At 36.7% G+C, this 23,739-nt stretch overlaps 2 protein-coding genes across 10 annotated transcripts in view; one reads left to right on the top strand and one right to left on the bottom strand.

Moving 5' to 3' along the window:
* The first annotated feature begins 257 nt into the window (after positions 1-257).
* On the top strand, positions 258-4,037 carry SFR1 (SWI5 dependent homologous recombination repair protein 1). 5 transcript variants are annotated; one of them, XM_036827808.1, is made up of 5 exons: positions 258-307; positions 591-629; positions 1,167-1,282; positions 1,893-2,303; positions 3,356-4,037. In XM_036827808.1, exons 3-5 carry the CDS (start codon positions 1,187-1,189, stop codon positions 3,545-3,547), a joined length of 699 nt encoding a protein of 232 aa, XP_036683703.1. In that variant the 5' UTR covers positions 258-307; positions 591-629; positions 1,167-1,186; the 3' UTR covers positions 3,548-4,037. The 5 variants fall into 5 exon arrangements, with proteins under 5 accessions (XP_036683703.1, XP_036683702.1, XP_036683705.1 ...); XM_036827810.1 differs by lacking the exon at positions 258-307 and adding an exon at positions 315-344; XM_036827809.1 differs by lacking the exon at positions 258-307 and adding an exon at positions 359-399.
* A 3,695-nt stretch (positions 4,038-7,732) lies between these two features.
* CFAP43 (cilia and flagella associated protein 43) overlaps positions 7,733-23,739 on the bottom strand; it is a 104,064-nt gene continuing 88,057 nt past the window's right edge. For 4 of the 5 annotated variants that reach the window (XM_036829763.1, XM_036829765.1, XM_036829764.1 and 1 more), the window contains 10 exons: positions 23,114-23,221; positions 21,461-21,547; positions 20,686-20,774; positions 18,856-19,069; positions 17,639-17,751; positions 16,235-16,394; positions 11,537-11,701; positions 9,663-9,743; positions 8,322-8,475; positions 7,733-8,135 (listed from right to left, as the gene is read on the bottom strand). In XM_036829763.1, coding sequence (XP_036685658.1) covers positions 7,969-8,135; positions 8,322-8,475; positions 9,663-9,743; positions 11,537-11,701; positions 16,235-16,394; positions 17,639-17,751; positions 18,856-19,069; positions 20,686-20,774; positions 21,461-21,547; positions 23,114-23,221 — 1,338 coding nt within the window. In that variant the 3' untranslated portion in view covers positions 7,733-7,968. Of the gene's footprint in view, positions 8,136-8,321; positions 8,476-9,662; positions 9,744-11,536; positions 11,702-16,234; positions 16,395-17,638; positions 17,752-18,855; positions 19,070-20,685; positions 20,775-21,460; positions 21,548-23,113; positions 23,222-23,739 lie in introns of those variants that run through there. The other variant, XM_036829767.1, reaches the window with a different exon arrangement.

The following is a 23,739-nucleotide window of genomic DNA, read 5'->3' as shown; positions in this document are numbered from 1 at the left end:
CATTCCGGAAAGCGCCCGGCTGCTGCTAAAGCTTGCGGCCGCGCGCGCATAGTCCCCCAGCTCTCGGGCGCTGGGCGGAGCAGAGCAGCGCGCCTCTGTCAACCTGGCCAATCACGCTTTTCGGCCCCTCCCGCGCGGCCTCGCCCCGCCCCCTCGCGGAGGCTCACGGCCGCGCGCGCGCAGTCCCGCCTCTCCGGGCGCAGGGCTAAGTGGAGCTGCGCGCGTCAGTCAAACTGGCCAATCGCGCGTCTCTTCCGCCTCCCGCGCGGCCCCACCTCTGAGACTCCCGGTTGCCGGCAGCAGCTGGGTTAGTTCTCTGCGCTCTCCGGGGATGGCGGAGGGAGGTAGCGTGCTGGGCGTGGAGTGGGCGTCTGAGAACTGGACTTCTTCGGGGATTGGGTGGGGAGTCGAGTAGCGCTCCCTTTCCGCGGTCAGGGAACCTCTCAGCTCCACCTCAGGCCTGGGGTCTCTCGAGGGCTCGCGTGGGCTTGCTGTAGTGGCGGGAGGGGAGGGAGGACTCCCTGTGGTATTTTTCCCGGTAAAGTTGATGGCCTTTGTTTGAGAAGCAAACTTCGGTCTCTCCTTTTCAGGGTCTCTTCGCTGCTTAATCGAAAACGATGCAGACAGGAGTAAGTTTATCTGTGCTTGGGCTCCTTATTCCTCAGGCCTGGAGTGTCATTAGTTTTAGGCACACAGCCTTTAGGATTTAGGGTAGCGTGACAGGTCTGATTATGTTTTTTTGAGTCAGGATTTCAGTTACATTTCTTTTCATCGTGAAGCTGGCGTAATGAAATTAAAGAATTCCTGACTATCCAAAGTTGTTATCCAACCCCCCCCCAATATGGCAGATTTTGAGGATTTTATCCATCAATAAAAACAAATGTGGAGTTGTTCATATGAGATGCTAGCTAGTTAACTTGTCATGAAAAAAACTAGTAGTCACCATAATCACCAACACAATCCGATTTAGGAAAGTAAATGAAAAACTGCAAAAAAAAAAAAAAAAAAAAGCAAGAATGAATCACAACTAAGTGAAAGAAGGAGGCTGGCTGGCTTACTTGATGATGTTATGTAAAACAATAAAAAATTCTTTCATAAAAATTGAGGAATATATAGAGGTGTGGGTTAATTTGATTTCCGTTTTGTGATTATTTTTTGTTTTTTAGAAGTAAAGCAAGATTTCAAGATGGAAAGTCCATCAGACTCAGCTGTGGTGTTACCTAGCACTCCACAGGCTGGGGCCAATACACCATCTCCTCGTACAAGCAGTTCAGGAAAACAAGTATGAAAATCTTAGTTCTTTCAGTGGATCTATTCTGTATTTCTAAGTATTGTGGCAATGGTGGTTTCAAGTCTACTGAACATTGTCAGTTAACGTAATGTGTAAATTAGTAAGTAAAAATTTTCTTAACATAATTTTAGGTCTTTCCCCTTAGATAATGTATTGGACCTTCCCCTCAAATTTTCATCTTGACCCAATTATTTCCGTTTAGTTTCAGTTCAAGTTATTACAGCATTCCAAACAGGAAATTTGAATCTGACATCATGAAGGTCTTTGGGGGAAAGATCTAGGTCGTTTCCTTAATTTGTAACTCTGAAGCACCTAACCATGTCAGGCTTGGGACAATTGCTGAACAAATGTTTGTGATTACTGAGATAAGTGTTTCAGCACCGTTTTAGAAGGGTGCCGGCTCTGCTAATATAAAAAGGGATTAAAACTTAGTGGAGCTTACAGGAATTAAAGATATTTTGTGATGGTTACTTCACATATATGGAGACAGAAAGTCATCTAGTGGTGTCTGCCATAGAAGCGTAAGGTCTTGATTTCTAGTAGATTTATTTATATCAAGAATGTTTTTCTTAACATGATTAACGTTTGATGCCTTTTTCAGCCTATGAGTGCAACCCTTAGGGAACGATTAAGGAAAACTAGATTTTCATTCAATTCCTGTTACGGTGTGGTAAAACGACTTAAAGTAGAGAGTGAAGAAAATGATCAGACCTTTTCAGAGAAACCAGCACCTTCAACAGAAGAAAACTGTTTGGAATTTCAAGAAAATTTTAAACACACAGACAGTGAATTTGAAGAAAGTACGTATTTGAAAAATACCTTCAAGAATATCAATGCATGTGCATCTAAATCACTTGATTCTGAGTCAAGCAGTGATCTCCGGAATGACTTTATGAATGAGAATCTTCCCAAACATGGATTAAACAAAGAAAAAGCAAAATTGGTGAAGCAGATTCAGGAGAAAGAAGACCTTCTTCGGAGGCTAAAACTAGTCAAAATGTATAGATCAAAGGTGAGAAGAATTTCAGAACCATTGCCTAATTTTTTTTATTTTTAGATAAATGGTAGGAAAGTATTTCAAAGAGAAAAGTTTATTTTAGCATAATACGAAATAAGCCAAGTATCCAGAAACCTGGCTTCCAAAAACTTTAACTCAAATATGTCATAGATTTAGAGTAGAGCAGAAGAGGCCTCTAAACACCAGGTATAACTTTTAAAAGTCCCAGCCCTTATTTAATATGCAGTTGAAGCTTTCTCTCTAGTTTCCAGCCCACAGCAGTATTAGACGCTTCAAATGTTAGCTGCAAGTGGCAATGAGAACAGAAGCAACAGCGACAGTGAATGAGAAAAAAAGCTAAAAATGGGCCACAGAGTACAATGAGAAGTATTTTTAGTAATGATCTTTTGTTATTCAATTATTTGTAACAAATTATTAAAATGTTCCGAGCATTTTCTTTAAGAAAACAACAAATATATATTAGGTTTTAGATTTCAACCCAGATAAGGTTGAAGAAAATAGAATTTGGGCACTTGGAAGAAGATGACCCTTACTTACCTGGATCATTCATGTATATTGCAATTGCTCCTTCTTCTGCAGCAATGTGTAATAAATGATGGAATACTGTATCTTATTTGCTCTCTTGAATTTTTAGGACTTCTCTAAATATAACTACTTGAGTTTCATGAGATAGTGACATTGAAAAATATTAATTTGAATATCATTTTTTAAAGTACAGCTGTGGTAGAAAAAGTAGATTTTTTTTTTTAACCCATATTGTTGCTTCTTTACATAGTTTTGCCCTATTTAATGATTCGATTTTTCCCTGAGGGTAAGGATAGCCCAGAGCTTCTACCAAACAAAACAGCCATAGAACTCAATTTGAGTGATAGTTACTTAAAACCATCCTACTTTTTTCCTGGGTAGAAGTCCCATTCATGTCCAAATGTGTTACCCTTTAAACCTACTACTCATTGACTGATTTGACAACTTTCATTAAGTAAGTTAGGATGACTATCTAGTTATTGACATACATTTATGTCTTTTTTTTTTTTTTTCTGTTTCAGAATGACCTGTCTCAGTTACAGATGTTAATAAAGAAGTGGAGAAGCTGTAGCCAGCTGTTGCTTTATGAGCTTCAGTCAGCTATGTCTGAGGAGAACAAGAAACTAAGCCTTACTCAGCTGATAGACCACTATGGGTTAGATGATAAATTGCTACACTATAACAGAAATGAAGAAGAATTTATAGGTGTTTAATTTATAATTTTTTTCTCCAGAATGTCTTTGTGGATGACAATGTAATTAAAAGATATTTATACATTTTAAAGGGAAGATGTAAACCATTAGGGCTTAGAGAAAGGTATCCTGGTGAACCTGGATCAATTTAGGGCCTCTGTTATATAAGTATAAACTAGGTTCTAAAATGAAAATTTAGTGTTTTGAATAAATTTGCCAAAGAAAACTTGACAGTTAAAGAAAGATGAAAACAATTTTAAAAATTAAGTCATGATTAAAAAAATAATTTGGACAACTGTGGAAGTGAGTTTTAATACATTGTTTTATTTATTGTGGTAAAAGTTTTATTTTAAATGTTAAGAAACAGTCCATCTAGTGAATGTCTAAACCTAAACTTGTCTGAAAATGCCTGCCTCTCCTAAGTTTATGCCTCTCCTTTGTTTCCACCCATTTACCACATATTTCCATCTGGATGGTCTAGCAGGTAATTAAACTCGTATGTTCAAAATTACATTAGTTCCTGTCTCTTCAAATTTGTTACGTGTATTCCTCATCTCAGTTAGTGAAGTGATCATCTGTTTCTCATAAAACCACATGTCCTCATCGCCCACTTCAAGGCATCACGGCATACAGGGCCTTTTACATTCATCTACCTTTGTAGTTTTATCTGTGAAATAGGTAAAAGCTAGCGTATCTACTCCATTAACAGTGACTCCTCAGCCAGAAACCCACCTTCACTGGGTTGGGGTTCTGGCTGCCATGTTGTACGTTATCTGTCATCCTGGCCATAGATGGACGTATGACCCAAGCATCCCAGTCCTTGAGAATTCGAAATTGAGCTCAAGAAAAGAAAGCCCATCTCTTTTTGTAGCTGGAGCTGTTGTATGTGAACTTGAAAGCAGAAAAGCTGGTGTGCTTAAGTGTGCCCTTACAGAGAAAGGCAGAGATGACAGAGAGAGAACTTTGTCGGTCAGTGGCTTCTTGGTTCTGGTTTCCAGTCTCTTGGGTCCTTTTAAGGGCTGAGACAGCTTTACTTAGTTGTGTTTTTTTTTTCCCCCAATCTTAAAAAAAAGGTACTTCCCTACTACTTGGTAAACAGCCACTACCCTAAGCTTCCCCCCTCCACGCCCAACTGCTCCTTACTTTCAGCCCATTCCTTCCCCGTGATCCAACAGACTATTAATGTTGGCATATCAAGACCCTGCTCTTGCATGCATTCTAATTGTTAATGCCCGTGCCAGTAACCTACCCCTCACCCCGGCCCTAATTCTTGCCTTCTAGACACTGCCATTGTCATTGGCTTCTGTGAACACAAGAGGACTGGCCCAACCCTCACATGGGCCTTCCCTGGCTCTGGGATTCCCAGATGGGCATCCCTGGGAAGCTGTGCTGACCAGCCTCCATTGCTTCTTGCTGCTCAGCCAGAGGTCCTAAATGTGGCAGGAGAAGTGGTTTCCCTGGTGAGGTGCCAGCATTTGACTGCAGCTGCCCACTGCTGACTAGCACATCCCCTGGAGTCACCCTTACATGTCCATTTGGGGGAACTACAGCATCAGTGGGACTCTGGTTTTGGGAGAGTTGGGGAGCAGTTGGTGGTATAGCAATGGGGATTTCTAAGGCATTGGCTAGGTGCTGAGGGCTCCAACAGCTCAGTGGGCACTTCTACAAGAGGAGGTGGGTCATGGAGTATGGATGGGGCTTATGGGAGAGTTTGGGGCCTAGGGATGCCCATGAAGCAGTCCCCTTTTTAATAATTTCTATTGAATTTCACCTCCATTTAACAGGATATATTTATTAAGAACTACTGAATAAGAATTATTTTTATTCATTAAAATGAAAGCTAAAACACTTAGCGCTTGCTTTGTGCCAGTTTTAAAAGTACGTTAACTCATTTGAGTTTTACAATTATCAACATCCCAATTTTAAAGATGAGGAAATTTTAAGATTAGTTATTTAGTGACAGTCAGAATTTGAACCCAAGCAACCCAGCAACAGAGCTCATAACCATGTTATGTTTGACCCAATTAATTATATATATTACTACTTGATAATATAGATAATATTTTAAAGGGCTATAAAAATACAAATATAATTGCTCTTAGTTCAGCAGAAGCTGAGAGGAATCAGTACCATGAACATATCAAGAGAGAGGACTGGGTTCCATGACCCATGTGCCCTTCCAAAGCACCTGCCAATACCCTCAAAGCAGAAGATGCCTCTTGTTGAGAGTGCTGCTACTAGAATACAGCTTGGGGGCAAGAGGCTCTTGCCAACCTCCACTCTATTTATGCCTCAAAGCTGAGGCATTCAAGCAAGGAGCATTGCCAGAATCACTCAGGGTAGACACTAAGAAACAGAAATGACACAGGCTGTTAAGACCCGGGAATCCACAGAGCACTGTCCAGTGAAATTTGTGGCCTTGCCTTAGTAGCAATTGGAGGCTCCAGCAGCTAATTTAGGTGACATGGAAATATTACCAATAGGCACTACCCTGCTTAATCAGCCAAATCGACTACTTCAGGAATCATTCTAGGTCTAGGGGGGGGAGCTGTCAAAATGATGTTGGTTCTATTTTCCTTACCATTCCCACCACTGATCACTATACAGGTGACAATTATGGTACTATCCTGGCAATTTCCAAATAGAAGGTTTTAAAACTTCTAAATATTTTTTTCTAAATAGAATGTTTTATAATTGCTCTCTTGCTTTACCTACACCAGTGTACATTGGATATGGTGTTATGAATTAAACTTAACATTTAATTCACAAATTGCAGAACATTGAGACATTGACACCCTTTGGAGATTGTGGTTAATGATCCCAATGGTATTACCTTGAAATGCACCAGTCCATAGGCTATGGAAAGGCAAAGCAGTTTTCTGAAAAGTTAATCTTCTCATTACTTATTTATCATCATCTACATGAAAAAAGTGATAAACTATTTCATGGAAATGTAAGAATTCTGATCACCAAATTCCTTTGTGTGTGTCTGTGTTTCTCCACACCAAGCAATTCTCAAAACACCATCTGGATGTCCTACAATTCAACTCAATTCTGACACATCTATCTGGAGATAGCATCAGATTCTACAAGTTAAGGGCTCAGTCCCACAAGACCACCCTCCACTTCAGATGCCATTTGAAAACCCAGATTGTTACCTGTGCTTCTGACCGGCTGGCAATAAATCAGAGGTTCCCAAGATTCCCTCCTTCCTTGGGTTCAGTTAATTTGCTAGAGTGGCTCACAGAACTCAGAGAAACATATTATTTATCAGATTACCATTTTATTATAAAAGGATCTAACTCAGGAACCTCGGGATGGAAGAGATGCATAAGGCAAGTTATGGTGAAAAGCTCAGAGCTTGCTTGCTCTCTCTGGGCACACTCTCCAAACCTTGTCCTTCTGGGCTTTTATGGAGACCTCATTACATAGGCACGATTGATTAAATCATTGGTCGTTGGTGATCAATTCAACTTCCAGCCCCTTTACCCTTCCTAGAGGTGGGGGTGGAGGGGTGGGTGTGGGTGAGGGTTGGGGGGTGGATGGGAGGTTGGGACACAGGGTTGGTTCTCCTGGCAAACAGCCCCCATCCTTAGGTGCAATCCAAAAGTCACCTCATTAACATAACAAGACACCTGTACCTCTCTCATCACTTAGGAAATTCCAAGGGTTTTAGGATCTCTGTGCCAGGAATGGTGTCGAAGACCAAATATATATATTTCTTATTATAAATCACAATATCACAAAATGAGAAAATGCTTTTTTCTGTTTACTAAACTCTATCGTGTGGTGCACAAAATTAAGTTCTGTTGCAATAAATATGAAGTATAGAAGATTATGTCATGTTTATGTAGAACATTTATGTAGAAGAAAATATGTTGTAATTTACAAATGATTTAGGGCTTGGTAAAAGTAAACAATTCACCTTGTTCCCATTGGTAGGACAGGGAATAATCTTAAACATTCTATTAATTTTTTTTCTGATGATAGAGAAATGCTTACTGAAGAAAATGGGAAATATAGAAAAGTATAAAAGATAAAAATCATTCATAATCTCATAACATTTCTGGTAATTTTATAAAATTAGAAATACCAGTAGTGGCTAAAAATAATATTTTGTCTTTAAGACTTTCTATACTACTACTGTGAAAATAATTTTTGATCAAATTAAGACTTAATAAAGTAGATCTTGAATATATTCTGAGTTAAAATCTTGTTCATTCTTGAATAAAAATCATTCATGTTATTTTAGACATTTATTCATGCAGGACAAACATTTTTATAATGACTAAGGCTAAAATCAAACAATTTGCTATTAAAAATATGCCACTAAGAGGAGACTCTACTTAAATTCCCTTATATAAGAGAAACAGAAATCATTTTAACCAAATGAAATTATTTTTAAAATGACTGATTTGGTCTTATGTTTCCCACCGGCATTTTTACATTTGAACGAGAGCAGGAAATGTTTTCATCCTTAATCTTTCAACTTCAGCCTGTAGTATTGAAATCTGCTCAGCTTGTTCTTTTGAAATTTTTGTTAACTTTTGGTGTTGCATCATGTTTTCATATCGTTCTTTGGCAATCTTTTCACAAGTCAGTGTAGACCCTATCCCAGGAATGAAGAAGAAGGAATTATTTGGATTATTATCTATACTTTTAAATGCAGAAACAGCACTCAGAATCAATTAAACATATGGAAAAAATACTGGTAGCTTTATAACTACTGTACAGATTTTAGGAATTATGATCACTTTTAAAGAAACTGACAGTTGATTAAAGAAAAAAATCTTACCCACTGCATTACAGATGTCTTTCCTCTCTGAGACAGCCACCAGTTCTTCTCGTAAATTGCAGCTTAGGGTATAATTTGCTACATCTTTTTGATTGCTGCACCTTCTCAGTTTTTTAAGCAGCTTTTTGCAGTTTTCCACATTCTTTTTGTGGGTCTGAAATTTTTGTTCCCATGACACCCCACAGAAATAATTTTGAAAAAAATATATTTTATAAAGACATTATTCTTAAAATTTAAATACATTGTCATCATTAAGACATCTTACCATCATATCCCTAGTACCTAGCATAATGCCTGCACATAGTAGGTACTTAAATTATTTGTTGAAAGATAGAATGGTATGTTAATACACATTTTAGAAAAACATTTGTATGTTCTTAGAAATGAGAGAAGATTTTAAAAACACATAGCCTTGAGATTACTTTGTTCCATATATGTTAAACACTCAAAACTGAGCATTGTTAGGCAATTAGGGTAAAACAAAGCCTTTACAATGCAAAGGAAAGACTATCAGCACTTCTACTACATAAATCATAACCTAATGTGAAACAGGAAATTTACCTACACTCTGATATCTCCCAAGGGGTTAATTCAAATGTTAAAAGAAGTGCTTCACAACCTAAATGACTGACAGATGAATGGATGAAGAAGATGGGGTACATACATACAATGGAATATTACTCAGCCATTAAAAAGAATGAAATAATGCCATTTGCAGCAACATGGATGGACCTGGAGATTATCATACTAAGTGAAGTAAGTCAGACAGAGAAAGATAAATATAATATGATATCGCTTATAGGCGGAATCTTAAAAAAATGATACAAATGAACTTATTTACAAAACAGAAACAGACTCAGACTTAGAGAACAAACTTATGGTTACTGGGGGAAGGGAGAGAGGGATAGATTGGGAGGTTGGGATTGACATATACACACTGCTATATTTAAGATAGATAAGCAACAAGGACCTACTGTATAGCACAGGGAACTCTGCTCAGTATTCTGCAATAACCTAAATGGGAAAAGAACTTGAAAAAGAATAGATACATGTATGTGTATAACTGAATCACTTTGCTGTACACCTGAAACTAACACAACACTGTTCATCAACTATACTCCAATATAAAATAAAAATTAAAAAAAAAAGAAGTGCTTCAGGCTACCACATTGGTTACAGTTGCAAAGACACTATTTAGAGACCTCTAATTACATCCTGAATATCAGTATAAAAGACCAAGATTTTGGTAGGTTCTATTGAATTCATGATTTGCAAACTATTACTTTGTTCAAATCATTCACAACTACTGGAATTATAATGATCAGTATCCTTGAGACCTACCTTATCTAAAACAGCAATGGTTTGCTCCATTATTCCAATCTGAATGGCAATCAGAGTCTCATAGTTTGGTTCATTTAGGTACTTTAAGAGGAAAAAAAAAACCCACAATGTATGTAAGGATATTTTTCTCTATTTCTTTCAGTAGATAATTTTATAAAGATTATCTTAGTTTTGAAAGTTACTGTTTCTCATAAAAATTATCTATCCAAGTTAGGATTGATTTGACTTTAGTGTCATGCTATTTACTTATACTTGGCTATTGATACATTCATCTATATACTAATAGTTACAAATGCCTAGAGTTTATTTTCTCATTCATTCATTCACTTATTCAACTCACCAAATATTTATTGTGTCTCATTTGAGAGTGTCTCATTAAGTCTCACATTAACAATGTCCCAGTTAAAGATACTGAGGGAGATAACAAAGATAGATAACATGACAGAGCCTTCAAGAAAAAGAGAACATGTAGTATGATTAGTTGCCAGAATGTACGTAAGGTGACATGCAAATTAAAAGGTGGTTTGAGTTGGGCTATTGTTTCTCTGAACTGGGGAAATCAAAAGGCTTTATGGATGAGGTGGCATTTAAACCAGACCTTGAAAAATAGACAGATTAGGGATGTGAAAAAAAAAATGCGGAAAAATATTGCAGGTAGAAGAGCCAGTATAAGCAAAGGCACAGAGGTAGAATCCTAGAAAATAAAATCAGTTTGGTTTGAGAATACTGATGCGCAAGAGGAACAGTGGGAATGAATTTCAAAAGATAGTTTGAAGGACACCGAACGCCACTTAAGGATTTGAGAATTCATGTGCCAGGTAAGAAGAGGAACTTTAAAATATTTGAGCAGAGTAGTAATGTTATTAGACCTGAAGAGGAATGTGACAGCAGTATACAGTATAATTAGAGAAAAACACAAGGTCAAGAGACTAGTTAGGAGATTATTATAAAATACTCTAAACCATTGAAAAGGAAGGACTGAAGCAAGGTAAAGGCAGTGGGCATAGAGAATGAGGGAGTAAATGGATAAACTAGTCAAGACTTGGAAGACAAGGGAAAGAGAGGAATCAAAGAGGACAACAACTTTAACCCTGAGTGAATGGCTGAAAGAACAGAAATAAGCAAAATAAGAAGAGGAGCTGTTGGGAGGTGGGAAATACAGAAATAGAGCTTGAGAAAGGTCAGGTTCAGAGAGCTTAGATTGGAATTCGAATTTAATTGGAATCCAGAAAGCTTGGATGAGTCTTTTAGCAGTGATCATGAAAGTCAGAAAAAGAGAAATCATCAAAGGAGAGGGCATGGAAAGAAACACAGAGCTAAGGGCAGAATCTTAAAAATAGCTATACTTAAGAGAAACAAAAGAGAAATGGGGAAAAGAGGCAGAGTGGTCTGACATGTCGGAAGAAATACAGGAGAAAACAGGGATGATTAAAGCCAAAACAATGCGCAATTAAGAATGGAGATGGATGGACTTCCCTGGCGGTCCAGTGGTTAACACTCCGTGCTTCCACTGCAGGTTCGATCCCTGGTCAGGGAACTAAGATCTCACATGCCACGCGGCCAAAAAAAAAAAGAAGATGGACAAATGCTACAGGGATGGTTATGACTGGGAAAGGGACCACTAGATTTGACAATTAGGAAATTCTTGGTGAACTGCAAGACAGAACTATACTACTGAATGGGTCACAAAGAACCAGAGGCAGCAAATGTAAACTACCAGAAGAAACAGACAGAATTCATAGTCACATTATGAACTACTTCTGGCATAGAACATGCTTGACGTCACAGAGGCTTCTTATTAAATACTGGTTGATTGAATGAATAAATTAATGAATGAAATTAAAATTATATCGTGGGGGGCAGGGAGAACTTACCTTTTGACGATCTCTTGAAAAAAACAGCATCTGAATATCCCAAGCCTTCTGATTTAGATCTTCCATTTCCATCTCCATTTTCTTATGTTCCCACTCGATCTGAAATATTCCTTTGTGGATTTCTTTACTTTCCATCATGCTAGCAACTTTCTTTTGTCCTTGAGTCTTAAAGAAAAAGTACATTCCGATATTCATGTAATATGATTCTGCATACAGAATACAGAATATTTGAAGCTGAATGCTTTTCTTAGAAAACACTTGGAATGCAGAGATAATTCTATCCTCTTTTTTAAAATGTAGCAGATATTAAAAAATTATTTCATGGGCACAATCTGATCACTATAAAGCATGATAGTTACTAAACAGAAGGGATTATAAGATACATTTGAATGGCATAGCCAATTTACTTTATGTCAGTGATTAGGCAGGAACTCCTCTTGCCATCACCAATCTACCAATCTGTATGCATTTATACCCCTAGTCTGCCCTGCTTCTTGACACTATAGATAAAGGATTGTAATTTAATGCAGCTAGGCACAGCAGTATCTTGTTGGAAGCTAGTGGAAAAGCAAAAATATTCAATGGGTTAAATATGATATTTAAACACCTAGATGTTTTGTACTTCATTTCAAATTGCATACATGAAGTTCAGGAATATTTTCATGGAGTTGTTTTCCCAGATTGCTAACAGTGAAACTACTATGTCTCTAAAATAAATTTGTATGTGAGTTCCATCAGTTAATGTTTTATATTTTTCCTCCCTTCTCCTTCAAGAACTTAGCTTTTTCAAGTTCATGCCACTAGACTATACCAACTGCTACTCTTTTTAAAAATTATTTTCATCTTTTGGTCACTGCTTGGACTCAGTTCCTTGAATTTCCCACTTTCAATGGTCTTTTCTCTATCTTGCTCAGCCACCCAGCTCCCATGATCATACCCTTGATCTTGTCATCACCAGCTCCAAAATCTTAAGGTCAAGTATTTCTCTGGAGCAGTATTTCCCAAATGTGGGAAATATTGCCCCATCAGGGGACATTCAACTATGTTTGAGGATATTTTTGGCTGACGTAACTGTTGGGGGGCATTGCTACTGGCATCTAGTGGGTAGAGGCCAGGGAGGCTGCTAAACTTCACACAATACACAGGACATCTCTCCCTAACAAATAATCATCCAGCTCAAAATATCAGTAGTGCTGAGGTTGAGAAACACTTCTGTCGAACTACCACATCTCCCCTCTCCTTTCCTTTCAGTCAACTTTGTCATAAGATTTATTTATAGTCCCGGTCTCAACTTCCTCACTTCATATTGTTTCTTCAGCCATCACCAATTGAGCTCCTGCCCCAACCCTCCACTGAGACTGCTCTTGTCAAGTAATTGACATAGTGCATGGTTCTCTCCTCCTTGGAACTGTTTCTCTCATGGTTTCTAGGTTTCCTTCTATCTCACTGGCAGCTCCTTCTCAGTCTCCTCACTTAACTCCTTCTCTGCTAGATCTTTCAGAGTTGGACTTCGGGTGTTGGCCCAAATGCCCTCCTCCTATCTACCCACTTCCTACGTGGTCTCAAGCAATCTCGTGGCATAAATTATCTCTATGCAGATATCTATATGTAATAATCCATATGTAGTTAAATATATGTGATCTACATATAGAAGACTCCTAAATATATATCTCAACCCTGAATTCTGACTATTAGATATTTCCACTGGGGTGTTCTATAGGTATCTCAAATTTAACAAAAGCCAACATTCTTCATCCTATGTCCCCAGCCAAGGCTACATCTCCCCAGTCTTTCTCATGTCAGTGAATGACACCATCACCTTCTCAGTTGCTCCAAAGCCAAAATATTAAGAATTATTCTTGATCCCTCTCTTTACCTGACCCTTCACATTCAGTCCATCAACAAATCTGATGATTGTTGCTTCTACTCTAACAACAAAAATGGAAGGAGAATTTAAAACTTCCTGAGATAAACAAAAACTGAGGGAGCCCATCGTTACTAGACTGCTCTACAAGAATTGCTAAAGGGAGTCCTTCAAGCTGAAATAAAAAGCAAGTAGATAGTAACTCAAAGCCAGAAGAACTAAATTAAAAAAAAAAAACTAAATAAAAAATGTAACTACATAGGTAAATATAAAAGCCAGTATTCTTGTATTTTGGTTTGTAAGTACTCTACTTTTCCTGTGTGGTTTAAAAGAAAAATGCATAAAATAATGATTAAAAATCTATGTTAATGGACACATAGTATATAAAGATGTAATTCATGATAATAATAACATACTGGCGGAGAAACAGAGCTCCATGGAAGCAGAGATTTGCATACTACTGAAACTAAGTTGGTGTTAATTTGAACTAGTCTGTTATAAAATTAAGATGTCAATTATAATTTCCAGGGGTAACCACTAAGAAAGCATATGGAAAAGGAAATGTATAGGGAAAAGGAAAAGAGAAGGGGATCAGAATGGTTCTCTGCAAAAAAACCCAATTATATACTAAAGAAAGCAATAGGGAGGGACTGAACAACCAAAAAATATGATATGTAGAAAACAAATACCAAAATGGCAGCAGTAAGTTCTTCTTTACCAGTAATTATGTTCAATGTAAATGCATTAAAGCCTACAATTAAAAGGCAAAGATAGACACAATGGATTTTAAAAAGATCCAGTAATATTCTGTCTAGAAGAGACTCACTTTAGATCCAAAGACACAAGTAGCTTAAAGGTGAAAGGATGGAAAGATATCTTCCATGCAAACTGTAACCAAAAAACAGCTGGAATAGTTATACTAACATCAGACAAAATAAACTTTAACACAAAAATTGTCTTTTATATGCTGATAGAAGGCCAATCCTTCAAGAAGATATAACAATTATAAACATATATGCACCTAAAAACAGCTTCAAAATATATGAAGCAAAAATTGACAGAATTGACGGAGAAATAGACATTTTAATAACAATAATTGGAGACTTCAATATCTTACTTTCACTAATGGATAGAACAAGTACATAGATCAATATAGAAATAGAGGATTTGAACACTATAAATTAATTAGACATAAGAGACATATACAGAATTCATCACTCAATAACAGCAGAATACACATTATTTGCAAGTGCAAATGGAACATTCTCAAATACAGATCACATGTTAGGCCATAAAATGAATCCTAATACATTTTAAAAGATGGAAATCATACAAAGTATCTGCTCTGACCACAAGGGAATGAAACTAGAAATCAATAACAGAAAGAAAACTCGAATATTTACAAATATGTGGAAATTCAACCCCACATTATTAAATAATCAGTGAGGTCAAAAAAGAAATAACAAGGGATATGAGAAAACACTTTGAAATGAATGTAAGTGAAAACGTAACATACCAGAACTTATACAAATCCTTCTCAAACACTTAACAAAAAATTGAAAAGGAGGGAATATTTCCAAACGTTTTATGAGGCCAACATTACCCTGTTTGATTATCAAAGCCAGACAAAGACACCACAAGAAGAGAAAATTACAGGTCAATATCCTTGATGAACATAGATGCCAAAATCATGAACAAAATATTAGCAAACCAAAGTCAACAGTACATTAAAAGGATCACACACACACACACACACACACTCCTAGACATATGTTCAAACTGCTGAAAACCAAAGATAAAGAGAAAAATCTCAAAGGCAGACACATTATTTTAAGAGGAACAAGGATTAAAAAAATATAGTAGGCAACTTGTCAGAAGTTCCGTAAGCCAGAAGAAGAGGAACACCTTTAAAGTGAAAAGAATGAGAGGGAGAAAGAAAGAATCTGTCAATCCAGGGAACCCAGCAAAATATCTTTCAATAATAGAGGTGAATCAATTTCAGACAAGGAAAAACAGAGAGAATTTATTACCAACAGACTTGCAATTCAGTTGTTAAAAGAAGTTTTTTAAGCAGAAGGTATATATAATACAAGACAGAAACTTCAATCTATACAAAGAAAGATCTCTTGAAATAGTGAAATTGAAGGGGAACAGAAAATGCTTTTTTCTTATTTTCATCACTCTAAAAGATAACTATCTACAGGAACAATAATAACAATATATTGTGGGTTAAGAGCATTTATAAAAGTAATATGTATAGCAACATTAGCACATAATTCCCAAATAGCACAAAATCCTCAAATATTTGGAAATTAAATAACACACTTCTAAATAACCCATAGTAACTTCTAATAGGAAGTTACAAGGGAAATTAGATAATATTTTAAATGGAAAGAAAATAAAAATACAAAATATCAAAATTTGCAGAATGCAGCTAAAATAGTGCTTAGAAGGCAACTTACAACATTAAATGTTTATATCAGAAAACAAGCAAGGTCTGAAATCAATTCTCTAAGCTTATCAAACTTATCATTAGGTGAGGAGATTGACTCTAACAAAATAATAGCATGTATATTAGAACGAACACTTAACTCCGTGGTCCTGAACTTCTTTTACCTTAGAATTATCTGGCAAGCTTTTAAAAAATATCCATGCTTAGGGGTGGGTCTGGACACATTTGTAAACTTGTTCATGTGATTCTAATGTAGAGCCAGAGTTAGCAACCACTGGGTCAACTGAATGAAAATGATTTACCATAGAAATGGGAGAATATGAAAAATATTTGGTACAGCGGGTGACATGTTGGTTTTTTCTCCTTAAAGCATGATAATTACCCGAATCGCAGAATTCAAGTCTTCAATTATGTTCTTGTTGATGAGGATTGCATCAGAATAATCCAGCAGTAACTGGAAATTCTCCAGTTCTACTTGCCCTTGTTTAAGGAGGATTTGGATTGTCAAATTCAACTGGAATTTCACTTTGTCTTCCTGTAATCTAAATTGAAAAAGACTTTAAAGTAAGTAGTTGTAATACATTTATATTCCAAATTTCATCTATCATCTGATATATAAATTCGATAAAATATATCTGATATAAAAATTGAATATAAAATTCAAAATTGATTTTCCTTAAGTTGAAGGAAAACATGCTGGAGATTAATGTGGAAAATATTTTCCCAATGACAAGCTTTCCTAGAGGTCTCTATGGTACCTCTTCTTACTGATGTGGAATTACACTTGGGCCGCTCAAAGAATGGTATGGACAGAAACACATTCATAAAGTTTTACTTCATGATTAAGAGAAGATTAATATGGTTTTGAATGTAAGTGGAAAAAATAGAGATGTTACCAAATAACAAATCTGTTAAAGTTCTGACTTTATGTATTGATCTCTGATATTATATTAACAATGTTTAATCTGCATGCTACTTATCAAATCTATTTTTAGGTAATTCATATTCCTACTCATCACCTAGATCTGAAAATGATGTTTAATGATGAATTTGGGAACATCAGAGAAGTATTTATCAATGTGGCTGTAAATATGGCCAAAAGTGAAGCAAGGACTTAAAACAGTATCCCAATTACTCCAGAAAATACAACAAGCTCCCCTGAAGAAAAAATATTAGCTGCTTAGGCATCTACATGGAAATTTCTTGGATATCTGCTTAATTTTCCACACAGTTTGCTTGTGTGGCTTGAGCTTAAAAGTACTTACCAGCAGACACATGTTCTTTGTATTTCCATGTGGAAGGAGATTAAAATAAAAGATTTTCCCCAAATTTGCCTATTTGATTAAGTCACAGGAATGTGAGGTATAGTATAGGGAATATAGTCAATAAAATTGTCATAACTTTGTGTGATGATACATGGTAACGACTTATCATGGAGATCATTGAGTAATGTATAGGAATATCAAATCACTATGTTGCGCATCTGAAACTAATTTTGTAAGTCAATTATGCTTCAAATTTTAAAAAAGGGAAAAAAAGAAATTGAAGAGTAAAAAAAACTTGACCATTTGCAGTAAGAACAGTGGAGCATGTAGGCAAATTTCATTCTGAAATAAGGTCTTATGTAACAAAATGCACTTTCTCAAAGAGAAGTTATAAAGCCATGAATATAGGTAAGCCAGTGCCAGCTGTAAACCAGTGAGTCAGCATTCTCTCCCCATGATAACACAGCCTAATTTAGCCCTAGATTTTGAATAAATGAACATGAATGAAAGGTTCAAATTACAGGATGAGCTCATGGAACACTTTTTCAATTTCATGTTGCACCTTCTCATCATCCTCAGTTCTCCTCTGGAGGAAAGCCACCATTTCTATTAAGCCAGCTGCTTTCTGCTTTACCTGAAGAAACCAAACCACCAAACATCTCAGAACATACGGAGCTTTAGAAATAAAAGCAAACTAATTTTAAAGAACTTTAAAAAATATACGTCTTTTAACTTTGTTACAAAACCTTAACAAGTCCAACTGTCTAAGAAATAAACAAAAATTTAAATCCTGCTATTATGTAATATAAGAAACCCAAAACTTAACATGGTACATCCCATGAATAATTAGAAAAGTATCAAATTTGCTTCTCACTGAAAGACAATATGCAAGCAACTAGAATTTTTCTTATATCTTATCATCTTAGATAAAGTTTTACAATCATAGATACTTTAACAAGAATATGACAGCCTGACGCATGCGGCACAATTTAGGTCATCTGGCGGCAGGGCCAGGGGGCAAGGTGTGGTCAAGAAGCAGCAAGAGGAAGGAGTCTCTTCCCAATTAAACACACTCTCCAGTTGCTACCCTTTGTGACATTAACAAAATATTCTAGCAAAACTATAAAGCTGATTCTGGTGAAATATAATTCTAATCTATGCAAAAAGGGATGAGGACTACTCAGGACCAGAGCAGACAGGAGAAGTTGTATCTACAACAGTGTTGTCCAAGAGAAATGTCATGTGAGCCATCAATGCAAGCCACGTATGTAATTTTAAATTTTGTAGGAGCCACATTATACAAGTGAAATGATACAGATGAAATTAATTTTATTATCTTATTTAATACAATATATCCAAAACATTATCATTTCAACCTGTAAGGAATATAAAAAATATTAAGACATTTTCCATTCTTTTTTCCATGCTAAGTCTTCTAAATCTGTGTGTATTTTCCAATTACAGCATGTCTCAATTAGGACTGTCCACATTTATTTCAAGTAAAAAATAACCCCGTGTGGCTAGTGGCCATCAATTTGGGCCTACAAGTACTTAGCCCTCAATAGGACTGAGGTTAATATTTTATTTCTTTATCAGTATTATTAATATTACTAACTATTACCCTAGTGGGAAAACCTAAATAACTAGCTTTTCTAGAAGCACTGACCACCATAAACTATATATTTGATACTAGTACACTAAATGAAATGAAATAAAATAATAAAATGTTATTATATACTTTCTGTTCATTTTCCACTTTTGCTCGTCTGGTCATGCAGAAATGTTCCCAGACGGAGGGGTCCAAGCCTTCTGGCATGTTATTAATACTGTCCAAGTCATCCATGGCTTTCATTAACTGGGCAAAGGCATCCTTATTCAATTTCCCGGATCCTGGTCGCTCTCCAAAAGGCACAAGACTGGTCGTATCTGAGTGCACTTTTTGTTTGTGAATCCTGGTGTAACCAATAAAAGCCCATCAACCTTTCACATTCTCACATACAAAAAAAATCACTGTTAAATTAATGTAACCCTTAGCAGAGGTCTGACACTGCATGACAGTTTCCTGTGGCTAATGGGTGGATTACCCTAAAGAGAAAAGAACCCACTTGGACCTTCTTCCATCCTCTCTGGATCCCCAGACATGACCTCGGCTGGACTATAGATGTCCCCAATTGCTGTCAGCACTGGCAGCTTTACCTGCACTAGAAAATGTCTCCCTTCTGGGCATTTTAAGCAGGTAAGTAAATGCCTGAGGGAAGCGTGGATGTCCCCTGGTTCTGCCCCATACATCCTCTGCTGGTATCCTTGTTGCAGGTGAGTAGCCTGGAAAATGTTCAGATATATGTGCAACTGGAGAAGTGCCTCTTTTTATCTACATTAATGGATTAGTTTTGTTTCCCTGGCCTGCGGCTGGGAAGAGAAGGGTACAGAGATTTGTACCAGGCACTCATTCTCAAGTTGCTTTACAATTCGCCGTGAAGTTACTATTGTAATCCTCTTTTTCTAGATGAAGGAAGTGAGGCTCTGAGAGAAGTGACTGGCCGAGGCCACAGGTCTGATAGATGTGGAGTTAGGATTTAAAGCTAATTCTGTTGGACAATAGAGTTTATGCTTTTTCCACTGCTGCCTCCCAGTATATGGGAGGTCTCACTTCTTTCTTCACAGGCTTATGTAACTCACTCCTTTAAAAATAGGGAAACAAAGACATAAGGCTTGTTCTAGGCTGAATTCCTCAGGTTGCATGTAACCTGTCAAAGGTGAGGGAATGAGTTTGCATCTCAGACACAAATGAGCCTATATCTTTGTGACAAACTCCATGATTCCTATATTATGTCTGATTAAAAATTATGGAAATCTGAATTGATAAAAATTTGGAAATCTGTGAAATGTAATTCTAATGCTACTCTCGGTATAAAAATCAGATATTTTAGAACTCTTCTGATAATGGTTATTTTCAATCATTTATACTGGCATTTTTCAAACTTTGTCTTGAACACAAATCACATGAGATGCTCTGAGGAAAGGGTGTTTGTGGTCGAATAAGTCTGGAAAACATTTCCTACTCTATTTCTTATACTTGAGGATGCAAAGGCTACAAAAAGTTCTGAAATGTTCTTCAGTAAAGAAAATCTTTTAACCTTATCTTTTTCAACCCAGTATTTCCTTAAACTTATTTTGTCCTGGAAGACTTTTATGTGTAATTCCAATTCATACTGGAAGGGACTCATACTTGCTGGAACACATCTTGGGAAAAACAGTTTATAAATCTGTCTGCCATTTGTGTCTTACGAGGAACTACTTTCATGTATAAAATAGAACCTATAATAGCACTATGATTACCTAGATACTTAACTATTTTTAAATAGTAAAAAGAAATCCTTAGTCTTCATTGCCTACTGTAAGATATAAGAATGATCTTTAACAAACTGAGTTATGATCAAGACACTTGAACATTTTCACATAAAAGATGTTACACTGAATACTACGAACTAATCGGGAGAAAAAGCTGACATCTAATAATGCTTACAAATTTTTTTCTCAAAAACATGATAGCAAAGAGGAAACAAACCTTGGTCGGCGTTTAAAAAGTTTGTAGAGTATATCCACCTGATGACTGGGAATTTCAGAAAATTCCTTTTTAAAGCTGCGATCTAGAACCTAAGGGAAAACATATCATTGACAGGATTGCAACTTTGTTCCGAAGGTTTTATTTGTTGACAATACTCTTTAAAATATAGGTTGTATCACTTTGATTTTAAAAATCCATGAAAACTTGGTTTATAAACTTGTTAGAGGGTGACCACTCACTGTGCAAGGATTTAACAAAGATTTACTTTGAACAAGAAGCACCTCAGTAAATTTAAAACATTATTTCATATAAGAGGTCTTAGAAATCATTCAGAACTGAAGTTTCACAAAATGATATTTACCTGTAAAACATGCAAGTTACCTCTATTTTATTCCATTCCGTTCTATTCTATTCTTCTGTTTGCTTTTCTATCCTATTCTTTTCCATTATAAATCTGCTGGTCATAGCCTACTAAATTGATTTCATAACCAACTAATGGGGCTTGCAACCTGAAGTTCAAAAAGCTCCAAAGTCTAGATGAGCTCTCTCTTTTTCGTACAAGAGAAAGCTTAAACGAGAGAAGTTTACAAAAATTTATTTTACACAGTGATTTTTAGAAATACACAGTGGCATAGAATGAAGTACACCCGTAATTGTGAATTACAGTCGGAGAAAAATCTATGAGGAAATTAAATTATATCCCCCTTAATCTTCCCCAAATCCAGGCAGCAGCAACTCTATTGCATTAGCGAGTGGGTGAGACAACAGCTCTCACTTTGTCTTCCGCCAGTAAGTTGTCATAGTGTTCCTTGTACATATCGAGGTCTTCTCTAGATTTCCGGATGGCCTCTGTAGTCTGGCTCTATAATAACATCGGGAACAGAAGATTGGAACCGGAGATTTTTCAGGATAAACAAAAATACTGGGGATACTGAAAAGAACAAGGAATTCCCTAGTACAAGATAAATGTGAAGTGAAGTATCGATTACAGATAACATTCACAGAAGAAAGTAAACTGACTGGAGGCTGAAAGGACAAACATCCACTCACCGGTTTGAAGGGTAGCCAGCTCTGTATGTGAGTGTGTAAGTGACTAGGGAGCACACTACACTCTTGGCAGGGCAGTATGGATGATGAAATTGCACAGACTTGGGAGTTGCATGGACCTTGGTTCTGAGAGACTGAATATATAAATGGACAACGGCCAGACCGTATATAAAGATACTGCCCTGACCCATAAACTACACCCAGCCAGAAAGTGAAACCACAGCCTCTGCAGCAATCGGCCCTAGACTGCCAGGACTTGGTCAATAACGTTCAGCTTTCCTAATTTTTGCCACCATTTTCAACTTAGGACCAACCAGAGAAAGCCAAAGCTGCTTCCCAAACCAAGCACATAGGTTGCTAAGCTTCTAATTAACTTGCCCCAGGCTCCTCCATGCCAACAACTTCGAATCAGGGAATAGCTGAAGCCCTCTCTTCTATTCATTATAAAGCTTTCTCATCCCCCTGCCTGCCTTTGAGTGTCTGCCAAACACAAGTGATGGTGGCTGATTCCCTTACTATACCAAGTTCTGAATAAATAGTCTGCTTATTCTCATTTGGAGGGTCTTTATTTATATCTACAGTTCCAATTTCTGGCATGTTACACACTAGTGAGTGACTTAGCCTGTTACCAGTCTCTCTGAGATGGACTCCTCACCTACAAAAGAAATCCCATACTCTGTAGGGTTGTTATGAGTAGGGTTGTGTTTAGAAGGTGCTTTGCATATGCCCTTTAACAGACTCTTGGCAACAATAATTACATATGTCATTTGATACTTTGTATCATTCATTCATAAATGTCATTTATTAATACTAATAAAAGCTGACATCTTTTGAAAATTATTATGTGACATGTATTTTGTATTCATTGTCTCTTTAATGAAACATATCTATTCATGCTCCTATTTGAGTTTTTCAAAATATGACAGCTTTTCATTCTATAAGCTAACCCATTACTTATATATTTAGTGAAACTTAGGGTGCCAAATGGTCCAGAGAGAACAATATTCCCTAGAGAAGAGATTGAAAATAGCTTTAAAGGTTATGTGTCTTGTCCAAGGTCCCATAGCTAGTCAGTGGTTAAAAGTGGGCCCCTTCAACCATGAAGCCACATGGCCTCATTTTATAAACCATATGTCATATGAAAGTTACATAGTTCGTTTGACTAAATGATTGCAGACGCAGAATCACATAAATTTATGAACAGATTGGAGTGGGCACTTTCATCTGACCCTGGAGCAAAGTCCCAGACAGGGAGCCAAGGAACGCACACAGTTGAGTAGGAATGTAGAAGGAAGGAAGGGGCTAGGCATGTGAGCTCTTGTTAAGAGGGATCCCCTTTGTCAGAAGATGCTTGTACTCAGGTATCAGACACTATACTTACTTTCTCCTCCTGCTTCCTTGCAAGGTAGTTGTTCAGGAAGGCTTCTCTAGAGCTTATTTCTTCATCCAACAGTAAGGAAAAAACAAGGTTGTTTATTTTCAATTCTTCCTGTAGAAATATTTTAAAAGGGGGAAAATGATCAATATGCCTACCTTTGAAAGGATTTCCTATTGAGGGTCACAGACTTGGCACTCATCAAGCAAGTTTATGACATATAAGTAAGAGAAATTCTTTTTAAGAAAAAGGGAATATAAACTTACAATAACGGCTCAGTTGTTTTTACCTTTTTCAATTTTCATTGTAAGATAAAACACATACACAGGAAAATACGTAAAACAAATGTATAGTTGAATGAGTTATTATAAAGGCAAAACACCCTTGTAATCACCACTCAGTTAAGAACTAGAACTTTACCACTTTACCAGAGCCCTTTCCATGTGTCCCCATTCTAATCTCAACCCCGATAATAACCATTGTACTGACTTTTATAGTAATCACATCTTTATGTTTCTTTGCCGTATTATTACCCAAATATGTATCTCTAGGCACTATTGTATAACTTGCTGGTGAAAAAACTGTCACATTTTAAAAGTCTCTTATAATCCACAGGTTCCCTTTCAGCCCTT

Source organism: Balaenoptera musculus, chromosome 16, assembly GCF_009873245.2.
Source record: "Balaenoptera musculus isolate JJ_BM4_2016_0621 chromosome 16, mBalMus1.pri.v3, whole genome shotgun sequence".
Classification (NCBI taxonomy): Eukaryota; Metazoa; Chordata; class Mammalia; order Artiodactyla; family Balaenopteridae; genus Balaenoptera; species Balaenoptera musculus.
The sequence above is the reverse complement of the archived record's forward strand: the minus strand, read 5'-3'. Positions and strand labels throughout refer to the sequence as shown.

Coding starts and splice junctions, on each gene's coding strand:
- SFR1 (XM_036827810.1), top strand. Junction 1,283..1,892: donor CAAGCAGTTCAGGAAAACAA/GTATGAAAATCT, acceptor TGCCTTTTTCAG/CCTATGAGTGCAACCCTTAG. Junction 2,304..3,355: donor TCAAAATGTATAGATCAAAG/GTGAGAAGAATT, acceptor TTTCTGTTTCAG/AATGACCTGTCTCAGTTACA.